General features: G+C 40.0%; 2 protein-coding genes across 8 annotated transcripts in view; one reads left to right on the top strand and one right to left on the bottom strand.

Moving 5' to 3' along the window:
- The first annotated feature begins 169 nt into the window (after positions 1–169).
- Positions 170–4,746, top strand: LOC113025561 (uncharacterized). Its single transcript, XM_026173453.1, has 6 exons — positions 170–609; positions 740–854; positions 1,993–2,102; positions 3,226–3,325; positions 3,510–3,631; positions 3,743–4,746. Exons 1-6 carry the CDS (start codon positions 519–521, stop codon positions 3,850–3,852), a joined length of 648 nt encoding a protein of 215 aa, XP_026029238.1. The 5' UTR covers positions 170–518; the 3' UTR covers positions 3,853–4,746.
- Positions 4,747–6,518: 1,772 nt separating this feature from the next.
- The window catches only part of sec16a (SEC16 homolog A, endoplasmic reticulum export factor), a 34,514-nt gene continuing 24,844 nt past the window's right edge, over positions 6,519–16,188 (bottom strand). For 3 of the 7 annotated variants that reach the window (XM_026173448.1, XM_026173445.1, XM_026173446.1), the window contains exons 10-31: positions 15,603–15,741; positions 15,252–15,494; positions 15,078–15,175; positions 14,890–14,971; positions 14,423–14,540; positions 14,220–14,331; positions 14,017–14,122; positions 13,715–13,855; positions 13,491–13,604; positions 13,111–13,300; positions 12,677–13,005; positions 12,564–12,608; positions 10,080–10,244; positions 9,914–9,991; positions 9,725–9,781; positions 9,497–9,617; positions 9,225–9,362; positions 9,020–9,102; positions 8,733–8,804; positions 8,331–8,390; positions 6,971–7,039; positions 6,519–6,787 (exon numbers count right to left, since the gene is read on the bottom strand). In XM_026173448.1, the coding sequence (XP_026029233.1) occupies positions 6,719–6,787; positions 6,971–7,039; positions 8,331–8,390; positions 8,733–8,804; positions 9,020–9,102; positions 9,225–9,362; positions 9,497–9,617; positions 9,725–9,781; positions 9,914–9,991; positions 10,080–10,244; positions 12,564–12,608; positions 12,677–13,005; positions 13,111–13,300; positions 13,491–13,604; positions 13,715–13,855; positions 14,017–14,122; positions 14,220–14,331; positions 14,423–14,540; positions 14,890–14,971; positions 15,078–15,175; positions 15,252–15,494; positions 15,603–15,741 (2,629 nt within the window). In that variant the 3' untranslated portion in view covers positions 6,519–6,718. Of the gene's footprint in view, positions 6,788–6,927; positions 7,040–8,330; positions 8,391–8,732; positions 8,805–9,019; positions 9,103–9,224; positions 9,363–9,496; positions 9,618–9,724; positions 9,782–9,913; positions 9,992–10,079; positions 10,245–12,563; positions 12,609–12,676; positions 13,006–13,110; positions 13,301–13,490; positions 13,605–13,714; positions 13,856–14,016; positions 14,123–14,219; positions 14,332–14,422; positions 14,541–14,889; positions 14,972–15,077; positions 15,176–15,251; positions 15,495–15,602; positions 15,742–16,188 lie in introns of all 7 variants that reach the window. The other 4 variants (XM_026173449.1, XM_026173452.1, XM_026173450.1 and 1 more) reach the window with 4 other exon arrangements.

Below are 16,188 nucleotides of genomic sequence, written 5' to 3'. Positions count from 1 at the left end.
TTAAATTGCATTTTGGGACAAAAGCCATATTTTATTGAATTATATGACATATAGCTAATAATTAATATATATATGTACATTTTATTAACGCATTTGATGCTGTATTGAATACTGAATGTAATTTTGTTTAGTACTAGTTATTTATAGAAAGAGCGGAGGAATACGTTCAGCGTAGTAAGTATGTCCACGTCATTAATGTGCGCCTGGTGTTTACAGGCACCCGCCTGAAATTTTACACATAATAATCAGCTGTTTTAACGCCAAACCGATTAGTGTTATGTTAGCTCCAAACTCGAGCCAACGAGGAGCAAAGGCAGGGCGAATAAGAGAGCGATTGTAGACAAAATCGCAACTTCTGGACGCCGATTTTGATTTATTTCGTGGATGTTTTCGTTATGCTGCTGTGATTGAAAGATGTGAACAAGAAATGTATCTGAGGTCAAAACCTGATAAGTTAAAGGTCACGGCCTGCTCTAGCATGGCAGGTAAAGTCAGGGTCTTGTGATGAAGAGTCAAACATGGAAGAAGAAGAAGATCTGGAGACACTTGGGGAGCAGCTGTACTCTCTGATTTCCTCCAAACACAAAGAGGATGCTGGAAAACTCACAGGTTAGGGGACCTGCGTACCTCAGTTTTTGTTTAATGACATTATATATATATATGTTTTTGTCGTTTTGTTTTAATACTTGCAAGTGAAGCTGTAACTTGGCCCTGAAGTCTAGCTTGATCTGTGTTACAGGCATGTTACTGGAGCTGCCAGGTCCTGTGTTGACTCAGATGTTGCAGGATGATGCCATGCTGACCGCAGCTGTGGAGAAAGCCCTGAGAGCCCTGCAGGTGGCACAGGAACCCAGGTACAGAAATGGCCAGTAGTTTTAGAGTGTTATTTTTAAAAAGAAAATAATTTGTAAGTTACACTATATGGACAAAAGTACTGAGTACTGCCATTCAGTCACCTTTAGAAACTTTTGTGAAAGAATGGGTCATTCTAAAGGGATCACTGAAGTTGATTGTGGTGCTGTAATAGTATGTCGCTATTGCAAAAGGTCAGTTTGTAATATTTTTCCCTCTCTAGATCGACTGTAAATAGTGTTATTGCAAAGCGGAGCAAAGCCACAACATTGAGCGGTAATGCAAACAGGGCATAAAAAGTGCCAATGCTCTGCAGAACCCCAAACCTCCTTTCACATTAACATCAGCATAAAACCTGTGCAACAGGAGCTTTCTGGTATGAGTTTCCATGACTGAGCTGCTCCTGTAGGTGTAATGTGGCTTCTGGTCAGCCCAGTTTTTTGTCCATTTTTGTGTATGTGTCAGATTTTTAAGCATGACATTGTTATGAGTCAAAGGTCCAAATGGGAGTAAAATGATCCCAGGTGAGGAATAAGAGGAGATGACAAGGCTGGACTTTTCAAGGGGGACAAAGGCCAGAATAACACAAAAAAACTTAAATAGAAAATTACCAGCATCCACAGAAAAGAGACACCACAAGCAAAAATGGCAGTTCACCTCTATAGGCCTTGGCTTAGGTTAATGGTAAACCCCAAACCAGGGGTGGGCAACTCCAGGCCTCAAGGACCGGTGTCCCTGCAGGTTTTAGGTTTTTTGAACCTAACACAGCTGATTTAATTGGCTAAATTAGCTCCTCAACATGTCCTGAAGTTCTTCAGAGGCCTGGTAACGAACTAATCATGTGATTCAGGTGTGTTGACCCAAGGTGAGATCTAAAACCTGCAGGACACCGGCCCTCGAGGCCTGGAATTGCTCACCCCTGCCCTAAACACCTGGTGAATTAAATCTGTATCATAAGACCTGACAAAGACAGTTTCAAAACAAGATGTGCCGGCACTCCTAAGAGGCATTGTGACCTTTCTTTCTTTTACATAGGCCACAGGAGAGCTTTACCTTTGGAGTAAATAACAGTAACACACATGGGATTTATCTGAATGTCAAAACATTTCAGCGAGTGTATTCTCATGTCTTTCTTTACAGTCAGGTATGTAACGATGAGGATGATGTGTCAGTGTCTTCTGACTCTCTGGGGGAGCAGCTATTTGAGCTGGTGGATGTTTACAACACAGGCCACTCACAGAAAATCACAGGCAAGTAAAATGTCTCAATAAACAACCCATAATATGTGTGTGAGATTTCACCTTGAAACAAAGCTCCAAATGAGTAAATTTTAATGCAGGCTTGGTCAAACAGTTGTATGCTAACCTTTTTGGTGACTTCTAATATAAATTAAACTACATGTTCAGCTTATTTCAAATAAACCCTTTAAAATCGTTGCCTCTTTAGTTCTGCTTTCTGTCTCACACACTCTGTTTCATGTTTTATATTTTTAAGTAAATTTCAATGATTCTTTTACTAAAGAAGGGAATGAGTGGACACTTTTATTCTTGCTAATCTTCATAAGAAGATAGTAATTCATTTTCCCCCTCATTTTAAACGTATGATCAAATTATGTTGTTAGATCCTGAAAAACATTCTCAGCTGTATATTTTTGTGCCAATAAATAAACCCATGTTAATCTGAAAGGGCTGGTATTTCAACATAGTTTTGTTCTATTTTAGTGGATGGATATTTACATTTACTGCATCAACATTTAATTCTGATAGTCAGCCTCAGCAGCTGGGGATCAGACCGGAGGGGGCGTCTCTGGTTGGCGCCCGACACGCATAGCACCCAGTGTTATACGATACCTCCAGTGGGATGGTGACCCTATAGGAGGGTGGGCCTGTGTCACCTCTTCAGTGCCCGGCCGTGCCCCATGCGGTGCGGCCTGGTGACCACGCAGTCACTCTCAAGATCTGTCCACAGTCCTGGCTGCAGGGCTGGAAGCAGCAAAAACATCCTGGGCAGGATAAACTTGTCCCTTGATTCCTCAATCTTGTTTAGGGTTCATGTGAATTTCTCTATGTCTGGCCCCTCACCCCAGATCAGTGTGCTTAGCTACTACATTAAGGTGGCAGTCCCCCTGGGTGCCTCCTGGGTGAGGTGTTCCAGGTATTTCCTACCGGGAGGAGACCTCCTGAGTCAACTCTTGACATACAGCAGAGAAGATGTCTCTTGGCTGGCCTTGGGGAAGGCCTCACTGTCCCCCAGGAGGAGCTAAAGGAGGTGGCTGGGGGAGACAAAGGGCTTCTCTGCTTGGGCTGCTGCATGCAGGATAAGAGGTAGAAAATGCATGGATAAATGGATATTTAATGCACTTTTCCTCCATAGGAATGCTTCTCGAGCAGCACAAAGATGCCATCTTAAAGCTTCTTTCAGATCCCAGTCTGCTAGAGGAACAAGTGCACCTCGCCATGAAGACGCTGAAAGAGTATGTTGTTTTTTGTAGAATATTTTTACATATGGGCTTGTTCAGAAATGTGATTTTTTTTTTTTTTTTTTTTTTTTTAAATTGTAGCCTGCTTTGCAGACCAGTATCAGGGCAGCTTTAATAAGATAGGAGTGGAAATCTAATCAATTGTTAATGAAAAATTGTAATAATCGCTTCACTTCAGGCAGAATATGGAGGAGACTGATGTGAGCGACACCTCAGAGCTGGATGACACAGAGCGTTTCGGAGAGAAGCTCTTCTCGCTGGTGGTGGAGATGGATCCACTCCATGCAAATGATATTACAGGTGACGTTAACCTGTAAATACTTTTGTGATTAATCAGTATTTTGTTTTTTCTCTCTGGAGAGTTCTTGTTGATGATGTTGAAATACTGATAACACTCCTACATCCTTGTAGGTATGCTGCTAGAAATGGACCCAGCTACACTCCAGCAGCTGCTCAGTGACCACACAATGCTCCAGATTGCTGTTCATAAAGCACAAGCAGCACTGGATACTTTAAACTGAGCTTTTCTTTTTTCTTTTTTGCTCCAGCAAAAGCAAAGAAATAAATCAATATCTTTGAAGTAATACGTCCTTCAAGGAGATCTGGAGGGTATACAAGTTGCCTATTTTACAGTATGCCTTTATTATTTTACATGGACTTTTCTGAGGACCAATGACAAAGTTTTAGTGGACCAGCCGAAAATACACAAAGAACCTACAAAGCATTTCCACTCAGCACAGAACCAACTTATTGTTAGCCATTTCTGACATGGATGCTGTGATTGCTGTTCTCAGATAAATGGACTGAACACGTTCCAGTGTGGCAAATAATAATCTATCAAAGTTGTTGTGCTTGATGATAATGTTTAGAATATGATGATAGTATTTATTTGTAAGTCTCTAAGCATAAATGCTAATCTAAATGTTGCTATTTATGTTTTGTTTTTTGTTTTTTTTTCTAACCTTAGTCTAGGTCTCAATTGTGTAACTCAGTGATTTTCACTTCCTGTTTTTACCTGTTTTAGAGGAATGACTCCATGGATGGTGGTGTTGGTTGGTTACCTCCTTTTATAGACGGAACTATCTCAGACTAATTATTGATTTGCCATGAAGTTTTGACGTTCATATTTCTCAGAAGATTAATGTTATTACATGCCTTCTTCAGTTGTGCATTACTGCCCCTGTTGCATCTCTTGTTCATGTTGATTTGTGGGCCAAAGTGCAATAACTAGCTCGATTTTGCTTTAAGAACACGTCCAAATTTCACCTCACTCTGTGTGTTTGCAGACCTCACCACCTCTTCATACTTCACACTATAGAAAACTCTGTGTACATGTAATATACAACTGCACTCATACTCTCTTTATTTACCCAGTGCATGTACACTGCTTATAAAAATAAAACCTGATCACGGCTTTTGTTGTTGTTCTTGTTGTTTGTTCAGTTCACTTGTGAACACTGCAGTTTTATCAGTAAATCAGTTCACAGAAGAAATCCTATGGTTGAATTCAATTCAGTTCACCAGCCATCACCAGTTAGCCTGTCTGGTGATGTATATGTGTATATGTGTATATATATATATGTATGTATATATATATGTATATATATATATATACATACATACATACATACATACATATACATACATACACATATATACACATATATATGTATGTATATATACATATATATGTATGTATACGTATACATATATACATACATATACATATATACATACATATACATATATACACACATACATATATACACACATACATACATACACACACACATACATACACACATACATACATACACATACATACATACACATACATACACATACATACATACATACATACATACATACATACATACATATATACATACATACATACATATATATACATATGTATATATGTGTATATGTGTGTATATACATATATATACATATACACATATGTAATGAATGAAACCAGAGGACATCTCTTTCAAAGTGCTACAGAGGGCCAAAAATACCTTTATTATGATTTTTTTTTTCCCCATTTCTACCTTTTGTATTTATAGTTTTCTGTCAAGAACTTTACATGAGGGAGTCTAAAACACTGGAGACCACAACTGCTTCTCTGAAACAAAACTGAGAAAGGGGTTAAAATCAAATTGTCTACAAAAAAAAATTAAAATAAAATAATAATTGGGATGACTAATGATTGAATTAAAAAAAACAAAAAACAAACAAAATCACAGTAATTAAATGTCAAGAAGTACTTTGAATAAAATTCTTTCATTTTACAATGTAGATAAAGATTTATTTGCAGAAGCGGCCAATACAGGTGATCAGAATATGAATCTGTCATCTCAATCAATCATAAATGCATTTTGTCAAAGCGTATCAGAAAAATTTGTTGCTCTACACACAAACACACACACTCACACTTTTATTTCTACATCTCATAAATACAATCAATCTGATATACAAATATTTGGATAGATTCATTTTTAGCGACATTTAAAATGCAGTTTGAATCCCGGTTCTTGTCGTTCTGCAGACCACCTCTCGATAAGATCATTATTCAGTTTCTTGCGAGAGAAACTCGAGCTCGCTTGGACGAAAAGACCCTGTGGACACTTCGTTAAAATTGATGGGCAGTTGAAATAGGTATTTGAAACGCGCAGCATCCTAACACTGCAGACTTTCATTCTTCTCTACATCATCCATCATGCTTCCATTACTGAAGGGCGACTGAGAAAAAGCAAAGGGCATAGCAGACGAAGCAGTACCAGTCTCCATTTGACAGGACACCAAAGAGCTGCACATAAAAGTCCAAAATCTGGATTTAAAAAAAAAAGAAAGACAAAGTGCCGCTCTTCTACCTGTCACACATACAAGCAATCACAGGCATCTGGACTTGAGACAGAATCAAGAAAAGGGATGATCATTCTGTTAACAGTGTTACGTTTGTGCAGAAGCCGGGTAGCTTTAGAGGATCGACGCATTTACTGTACATTAAATCAAACCTACATGAATGTACAATTTGTGTATGAATGCATCCACAGATCAGCCTCCATTTTTTAACTGTCAGTTTTCTATTTGGATGCGAGAAAAAGCCCTTCATGGACACACGCCTGTGTCAGAAACACATCAAAGTCAGTAATAGTTACTGAACAGGGGAGGGGGGGAGAAAAAAAAAAAAAAAAAGGAAAAAAAGAAAAAGAAAAAGAAAAAAGGTTGAGTTCTGACATGACGGATAATGTGATTATACTCTTCTTAGGTACAGGCAGGAAGAAGGGTCCTTAAGACATAAAGCAGTTTGTTCATGTGCTTCTTTTACTTTCAGCTAGAATCCTCTGCTATCCAACAAGTCTGCCTCTTTCAGTGGGATGTTCTTTACTTCATCACTGGGTACTGACGTGGACCGCCCAAACGACCTGAGCGTACTCCTGATGGTGCACTTGTCTGAGGAAAAACAGCAGCAAGGAAAGGTGATTGTAGGGTGAAAAGTAGCAAAACACACAAAAAAAACAAAAAAAAAACAAACAAAAAAAAAACAAAAAAACACCCCACCAACCCCCCCCCCCCCCCAAAAAAAAACCAACCTGTAAAAGGTCTCTCACAACTGTGAAACTTTGGAGTTCATACCTGTGCAAACTGTGAGGGGTTATAAAAGGTGACGCCCCCAGCAGGTGCATTCCCCTGGGCTTGATCGCTCTGTCCAAAGACAAGTTCAGTTACTGAAGTGTGTGTGCAGTGTCACACTAACATCACTTTAGAGCAGAGATGGAAAGCAAGACACAACTCACAAACAGATTTGACCAAAGTATAAAATACAGTGGCTTGCAAAAGTATTTGGCCCCCTTGAACTTTTCCACATTTTGTCACATTACAGCCACAAACATCAGGCAAGGTCTATGGGCAACTGACTGCACTCAGACTAAAGGGGGCTGAATAATTACGCACACCCCACTTTTCAGTTATTTATTTGTAAAAAATGTTTGGAATCATGTATGATTTCCGTTCCACTTCTCACGTGTACACCACTTTGTATTGATCTTTCACATGGAATTCCAATAAAATTGATTCATGTTTGTGGCTGTAATGTGACAAAATGTGGAAAAGTTCAAGGGGTCTGAGAACTTTTGCAAGCCACTGTAGAAGCCAAGGAAATGAGAGGAAGCAGTAAGGACACGAGGACACAGCGAGGCAGCATTACAGATATATATGTGTATGATACATATGTGACCACATTTTCCAAAATATACATCATGCTGTTTTGAAGAAGAATTAAAACTATTGCGTAAAACTGTAAAGTCAATATGAAAAACTCTACTGTGCTCATAAATCACATGGGAAGTAGGATTTTTTCCCCCCCTCTATTTCTTTATAATCAGATTTTTTTCTTGCAACCAGAGACTAACCCCTGCTGGCCACTGGAAAGAATGCAGATTTAGGACACTTTCATATTGACTTCCCTTTTCAGATCAGATGACATAATTTTACACGCACTAAATCTTAAACCAAATAAATTAAATGATGCCTGAAAACATCAGACAACATGATAGCATGAATCTGTATTTATGTGTAATTTTATGGCACTCCAATTGATGTCAAGGCAATTCATTCTAAATCTCAATACTTTTAACTTTCTAACAGGACTAGGTTAGACAGAGATGACAATCTTTTGAGAACTAGAGGTATGGGACTGGGAGTGCTGCAGTCAATCCATTCAATAAAAACAATATATAACCAAAGTTAATAGAATTCTCATCTTTTCTACTCCACAGAAGTGTGAACACTTTTTTTTGGCGACAATTATATAACTATACTCCGATTTTATTGTCCATTTGTGTTATGTTGAGTTAGTAATGGTGAAGACAACAGGCAGGGTTTAATAGGCAAAGAAGCTTTGGGTGGGTGCAGTGAAGCATGCTACTAGTGATGTGGAGTGAGCTACAAGGGTGGCAGGCAGGGGTGAGTTAACTTAAAGCCCAGCTAGAGGTACCTGGTTTAAATGCTGACTCACTTCGCGTGATAAAGAACTCATTGAACTAGAACGTGACAGCTACAGACAGCAGGAGGAAAATTAAAAAAAACAAACAAACCCATTTTAATAACCTGGCATGCACTGGATTAGTTTTCAGAATGAAAATGAATAAATCAGCATAAAACCATGGTTCATAGAAAAACAGACATGGAAAGAATTATATTAGACCAGCACATGGAACAGAGTATTATTTATCAAGGCGTTTCACATGAATATGAGGAAAGATTTTAATTCTACATGCATATAATATCATGTTCTTTCGCTCCTACATTAATATTACAAAGAGCAAAGTGCGCACACTGGCCACTGGCAGTCGAGCATCATGTTTCAGTTGCATTATGACAGGAGGCTTAGGCTTACCTCTCCAGAATGGGAGCCATCCGGCACTGTAGGACCTTCTGGGGCAGGTGGTAACAACATTGGGGTGAACATCTAGACAGATTTTTAAAAAGCGCAACAGAAGAAGTTTGGATAAGTAGAGCTGTTGCTTTGTACTTATTGATGACTGCCTTACATTCTTTCTCAGTATGCTGCTTATGTTTTGTCTTTTTAATGCATTTTTTCACTTATCTTTTAAAAATGAAGAACAGGAGTAAAGTTCATGATTATAAAGAATGATGAGGATTACTAGTAAAGAGTAGAGATACCTGTGGACCAGCACTGGTGTTTGGTGAGTTCTGCTCCTGATTGCCTCCTTCACTGCCTTCCAGAGGTTGTTGATCATCGGGAGCTAATCCAGGGATACAAATAAACATAGAATTACTTCAATCTTTAAAAGCAGAAAATCCTCTACAGCCACCAAATGCTGCTGGTGAATACAAGTTATTATGCCATCTTGCACATGACACACACCTGAGCTAGGCACAAACAGGTTAGTAGGAATAGGCATTGGTGCCAAAGGAGCAAAGATGTCCGCTGGAGCAGGAGCTGGACCGCCAGGTTTAGCAGCTCTGCTGGGGTTCAAAACATCCACGTATCTACTCTTTGTGCCTGAGAGGGAACAAACACATCTGAGTTAAAAGCGCCCTATAAGAGAAGACATGCTTCTACTTTTAGATGCATTATGCAAGGCGAAGGATGAGGTTTGTTTAGCCAAAAGCCACTCTGAGTAATCCTCATCTCACCTGCCTTCCTGGAAAACATGTTGACAGGAGGAATACTACTCGGTGGTGCAGCAGGCCCTCCAGGACCAGGAACTTGAGGCATCTTGGGGAAGACAGAGGGTGGTGGCGGAGGTGGCTTGCTCTAAAAGTTTAGAAGAAAAACTATTAGAAGTGTTCAATTTGTAAGAATTTCAGGCTTTCTGCACACTACAGGTCCAGCCTGGAGAACACATTTTCAATTTTACAGACCTCCTCCTCAGGCTCGTTCAAGTCGACCCATCTCTGCTTCTTTTCATCCCACACAATCTGACAAAGATCACAGCACTCTCATATTGGCCGCATGTACAAACAAGTGTATGAAATTTGTAGAACAGGTAATGTAAACAAGAAAAAAAAAAAAAAAAAAAAAAAGGTGAACGTGTAAAAGCTATAACTTACAGACTTATTTTTGTCATCTGGCAAGTGAGCTTCATTCTTTCCTTTCCCAATGATCCAACCCAGCCAGCCAACCCCTTTCTGTGTGTGTAAAGATAATAAGTATTCTACTTAGCACAGTGACCACAGTGCACACTGAAAACCTGAGAGCCAGTATGTAAAACTGAACCTTTTTTGGAGAGTCCTTCTTGACTTTCTTGGCCTCTTCTTTAATGGGCTGCTCGGGGATTGAGGGTGGAGGTGGAGAGGCTTGCACCACAGTTGAGTTGCTCCGCTCTCTTCCACCAGAGTGAGTAGAAGACTCCGAGGTGGTACGGGAGCGGCGTCCTGATGACTGGATGACGGAAAATACCAGAAAACACAGATATAAATGAAATGCATAGACCTCCAGATACAACCTCTTTTAATCATCATATAATTTTTTTTAACTTATTACACAGGGATGGTGTTTTATAAATACTGACTTGATTCCTGATATCTTTTTATCTGTTTTAGGAAAACACATACAAGTAAAACATCAAAATATTGATTAATTTCTAATTTCCCAACAAGAAAATCTAAATGTGTTTTGAATGTGTGCCCCTCTCTTATGTCGTATATATTCCTCCTGTTTGTTATTTATTTGTTCTGTCTTAATATTTCTATTGTATTCCTGCACAGTTTGTGTGAAGCACCCACAATTTTTTTATACCTGTACAAAGACAACAAAGGGCTATTCTATACTGTTCTAAAAATCTATTGTTAAATAGATGGGGTATGTCAGAATAAAACTACTAGGCCTAGATTTAAGTTCTTCCAGGATGTCTTGGTGAAAACATTTATTCCAAAAAACACTGTATCGGATTATGGGCTAAATCAGATTTTTTTTGTTAAATGAGAATATTAGAAGCAACAAAGTAAACCTAGCAGCAAAAGCTGCATTCTGGGAAATGCAGACAGCAGGTTTTAACTTTGCTATAATCTCTTGATCTTCATCTTAGTTTTTAAAAACTAATCAGGCCTACTTTTTAAGCAAACTGTAGTGATTTGGGGACATTTTACAAAAAAATCTAAAGCCAACCTAAAAATAATGTCTTGTATACAATTAGCAGCGTTGCCTTGTTTCTGAGCGGATATGCATAGACAGCCAGTCTTTTATTGCTCATTTTCAGTTCTGATAATGACTAATATAAACTAGAACTGGACAAATTAAGTAGAATTACACATGCTAGCAGTTGAAATTAGAGATGGCACGATACCACTTTTTTTTTTTATGTCCGATACAGATACCGATATCATAAATTTGGATATCTGCCGATACCGATATGAATCCGATACAGTGTTTTTTAATCAACAAAACTGTTTTTTTTTTTTTAAATATCTTGCTGCATTTTGTATAAGTTCATACTCAAGTTTAAAACAACAACTACACTAAAGCTATTCTGTTATACCTGTATGCAAAAAAAAAAAAAATTTCATAGTTCAGCAATACTGATCAATCTAATAAACTTAAACCTACACCTTCCTCCCTATTCTGGTATTTTAAAGAGTACTTAGCGTAAATATTAAGCAACCTAACTAATAGGGTTCCAACTCCCAGCAACAACAAAAATAAAAAAAAAATAGGGAACCACCCCTCACACTCCACCTCATGATGCTTAATCGACGTAATCAACCTTAATTTGATGCAGTGTGTGTGTGTGTGTGTGGGGGGGGGGGGGGGGAATGCACAGAAATCAATTTTTCAAGAAATATTAAATAGATTCAACATCTTTCTTCAACAAAATTGCAGACTGCACAGATGGTACCTTCCCAAAGGAAAAAGTACTATAGCTTACTAGGGTATATATATATTAGACTTAACAGTCACTATATACAGTAATTGACTTCTATTCATTTTACATCAAATTAAAACTTTGGGTGTAAGATTCAGATAATTATTTATTAAAAGCTAGCCATTTTAAATGAGAATAAGAAAGAAAAGTATGTCTTTGTGCCCCCTTTTCCCTGTTAATGCCCTATCGGCCCCCCTGGCTAAACTTTGCTAGATCCACCCCTGCACAGTTACAGCCGTCAGCTACGTAGAAAAAAATCCTCGAGTAGAAAGTAATATTAAATAAATTGTAACAACAGCTGATCAAGCTTAAACGTGCTGCTGTTGTTCAGCCGCTGGTTTCCTCTTTCTGGTGCAAAGTGGGCCAAAAACAAACCAGAGAGATGGACTCGCGACAGAAAAGCCGATCAGCTGATCGTTAAGCAGTTTCATGATTGAAGTAGCAGCAAGAAGAGGCAGTCGCTTGTTAAGCTTGATGCAGGAATGCTTTACAAACATTCAGAGATGGACTTACACACTTGCTTTACTTCTCTCGGGGATAACTTTGTCGGAGATGAAATGCCGGGTTGCTAGCGAAGCTCCACATGCTATCCAGACCACCGACAGGTCCCGCATGCCACAGCCGCTCTATCACGTGATGCATACTGCTCCGACGTGCTAACGTTCTGAGGCGAGTTACGGCGTGTTGCAAGTTTTGTGAGGTGCTTTCGTGATATTTAATGGATCGGATTACATTTTTTATTTTTCTCCGATATCCGATCCAGTAATTTAGGTCAGTATCGGACCGATACCGATACGTAATATCGGATCGGTCCATCTCTAGTTGAAATACAAACATACCAAATGCAATGACGATTGTGAAGTAGTCCGAGGTCTCCCGTGACCCTGCAGAAGTAAACATTGTATAAGGCTCTTTACAAAAAATAAATAAATAAAAATTAGCAGATACCGACCATCTTAGCCATCTGATCATAGAAGTCCTTCTGAGGAGTCAGTGAGGTCCTACGTGGTGAGGATGGCATTGACTGGATGTTCGGCATCTCTACTGGGGACCGCGGTGGCTGTTCTACAGGTGGCATGTGCCCAGGAGAAGGGGGCATGTGCGGAGGCATGTGCTGAGGTTGGAAAGTGGGAGAAGCAAAGCCAGGACCCTGTGGGGGGTAGTTTGGGAAGGGAATCTGGGCTTGTGGTCCGCTAGTGGGGACCGGATAGTACTGGGGCACATCACTGGAAGGCGAGAACTGAGGAGGAGCCATTCCATCTTGGAGAATGAAAGTGGAAGCTAAAAGAGAATACAACAGATGAGATTTTGATGTATTTTAAATGTACCTGACATTTCAGATAAATAAAAAAAAATGCACCAAAGGCCCCCTAAAAACAAACAAACCTGGAGGCATCAACTGGACTCCCTGTGGTGGAGACCCAGGCAGTAATGAGCTCATGAGTGGGTTATCAGGGGCTGGGTTATCTAGCGACATGCTGTTTGGTGGGCTCGGATGGTCCAAGTCAGAGCTAGGGCTGCTGCACTCAAACTGTATCGGAGTTGTTCTGTCTGCATTGTACGTAATCAGACCCGTCTAAGAAACACAAAGCATCAAACATTTGTTTGATCGACACAAACTATTAAAAATGTTCACATAATTATTATACACAGCCTAATTTTTTTTTTTTTTTTTCTATTCAGAAGAAAAGTTTACACAACCTCCCTATATGACAACTGCTTATGTCACAACAGAACTAGAGTACAATGTTTTTCCTTCTCCTCACTTTCATCTGTCCATCCAGCTGTCTCAGGCGAATCAGCCATTCCGGCTCAACGAACAACTCCTGCTCTGGTTTCTCCTTCAGTTGTGGATCGAAGAACCGCAGCTTTTCAGACATCTGTTGGCAAACAGTGTAACAGTAACCTTTGTCTGAATGCAACGCTGCAAAGTATTTAAGTGACTATATTTAGGCAAAAATCACAGCTACAGAGGAGAATAAGTGTATACCTGTATGATCTGACTGATGAAAACGGGGGAGTAGTAAGAAGGCTGCACGAGGACGGTCTTCGAGATAACTTCGCAATAATGGAAGGCCTGAGCGCTCAAGCCTGCCTCAGCCAAGCGGCATGCATAGATCAATTTAAACACCTAATGAGAAACAAGAAGAACAGAAGAGAGTGATACTTCTTAGTAATATAACATGATAAACATCACTGTAAATAATGCAGTCGTGTATAAAGTTCTTGGTTTATACATATTATTTATTGGTTTGTCAACTGGTTTTAAAAAAAAAAAAAAAAAAAACTCACTTGGAAATTTGGCAGCGAACAAGGTTGGGAGCCTAGAGACTGAGCATACTCATAGGCTTCAGTCCTTTGGATTGCTTCATTAGTCGCAAATTGAGAAAAGGGCAAACTGAAAAAACAAAGATGAGGTTACACATGTTTACTATAAAATGTGAGGACTTAAATTTAACATCTTGGAGCTACGTGGGTGTGGTTATTGCATTAACCTGTGGTTGGAGCCAATCAGGACCATCTTTGTGCTCTTCTTTGTGAAAACGCCAAGACCAACTTGAGCCATCAAATAACAGAAGTGTGCTGCATCAACCAGGCCCTTCGAAGCTGGCGTGAGACAAAATGAGTGCAGACAGAGTTTAAGGGTGCATGTTTGTTGCCAGCGCTCTTGATTACTGAATTCTTGACAAAACCCTACCAAGTGTGTCGCCCATGGTGGTAATTGTGCGAGTATCCAAATCCAGGGTGTGTGTGAGGTTTGACAGCACCATGGCCAAATGAGGACGCCAGTCTCCCCACTTCTCCTCCCCGCAGCACTGTGTGGGAACAAGACATATGTTAGCCAGGGCAAAATAAACACGCCTTTTTTTTTTTTTTTTTAAAACAAGTGTCTAAAGCTACAGTACATACTGGAAGCGATTTATTGCCACCAGAGAAAGTGAATGATATTTGGCACCTTCAAGTGACTAAAGGTGAAGTGGGTAGGACCTGCAATAAGCTTTCAGGCAAGTGACTGAAGAGACTACCAATGAGAGTGAAGAATACCATTGAATGATATATGGCCTGCTAGTAAATATATTAGAGGGTCATCTAGGCAATCGGAGCCTGTCCACAAGTGACTGAAACACTTCCAGTGTGTTTGGAGGAGGGTAAAACAACACTTACGGTGGCTGACGCAGGCATCCTCCCCGACATCAGCTGGTATACTGTCTGAAGAGGGTCATTTATGGGCAAACTGTTAGCAAACCTACACAACAAAGACACACACACACACACACAAAATAATATAATATAATAACAATCATAGAACAAATAGGACCAAAGTTAATTATTCTCACATCTGATTTCTTTACCTCGTCATGACTCGGGCATGAGTCCTGTTGTCCATCTTACTGGCCAATAGCAGGGCATGGCCCCAGAGACCTCCCTTCATGGCTGCTTCTAGTGCATCCTAATTCAACAACGTTCAGGTATTTAAAATCTTGCAAGTTAATACCTCATACTGCATTTCTTATGTACAATTTTACCTTCTTTCGGCCAAACAGCAGCAGCTCCCTGAAGCGTTCTGTTTCTTTGCCAAAATTTTCTGGGACAGTCATGAAAGTGTCCGACAGTAGAGACAGTGGTCCGGCTCCAGGCTCTTCCTCGGCTCTCGCCAGTGGCTCGTTATTAAAATCAATCAAGTTGGCTTCATTAGGACTCTTGCCGGGAAGCCAGACAGAGCGATGCTCCTTCAGCAAGAGGTCAGCAATATCTGTGCCCACAACAGTCTGAGGAAACAGTACGAGTTAAAACGTTGTCTCACGCAAATGTGAAAAGCCACAGTCTTGCCTTAATTTCAATGTATGGTAAGTTTAGTGGTGCCTGCACAGTCTTACCCCATTCTGTCTACATAGCAGCATGATGAAGTCCCAGAGGAGGCGGGCAGAGTCTCTGTCTAAGAGGTTGTTATCACGGGAACACTCCAATGCTTTGTTCTGGGAGAATTTAATCACGTCCACCTTGTGAGTCTCTTCCCTGATGGACAAGATGCAATATTAAAACAGAAAAGCAGTCAATGATGCATTCAATATAAATAGGGAGTTTTAGGCTCTGGCTAGGAATTAGATTTATTTCATTGCTGTTACGGCCCTGGCCATAAGCTGAATCCTGGTGGCCGTTTTAGGTTTTTTCTGTCTGTGTCTTTAAGAGGCTCTTCAGGTTCTTCCTAATTGGAAAGCTGGCTGCTGCTGATTGGCTTCTTGATCATGTGGCTGCTTTGAAAATCCCTCACCAGCAGTTCTCCCGGGGCAGCAACTGACAGCAGCAGCAGCAGACCCGACCATGGCCTCCAAAACCCTCTGTGATTTTTGTGCTTTCCTGATTATTGAGCTTTGTAAATAAATAGATTATGGATCACATGTAAATAGGGGCACCGTTTTCTCCTGTTTATTCAGTTAGGGGTAGCACCTGTCGTTTGTTTGG

The sequence above is a fragment of the Astatotilapia calliptera genome, chromosome 7 (genome assembly GCF_900246225.1).
Source record: "Astatotilapia calliptera chromosome 7, fAstCal1.2, whole genome shotgun sequence".
Lineage (NCBI taxonomy): Eukaryota > Metazoa > Chordata > Actinopteri > Cichliformes > Cichlidae > Astatotilapia > Astatotilapia calliptera.
Note: the sequence above shows the minus strand (reverse complement) of the source record. Positions and strands in the feature narration are given on the sequence as shown.

Excerpts from the sequence above, each read along its gene's own strand:
- LOC113025561 (XM_026173453.1), top strand. The coding sequence starts at position 519 with ATGGAAGAAGAAGAAGATCTGGAGACACTTGGGGAGCAGCTGTACTCT. Across the intron at positions 855-1,992 it reads CAGGTGGCACAGGAACCCAG|TCAGGTATGTAACGATGAGG; the intron begins GTACAGAAATGG and ends CTTTCTTTACAG. Across the intron at positions 3,326-3,509 it reads GCCATGAAGACGCTGAAAGA|GCAGAATATGGAGGAGACTG; the intron begins GTATGTTGTTTT and ends GCTTCACTTCAG.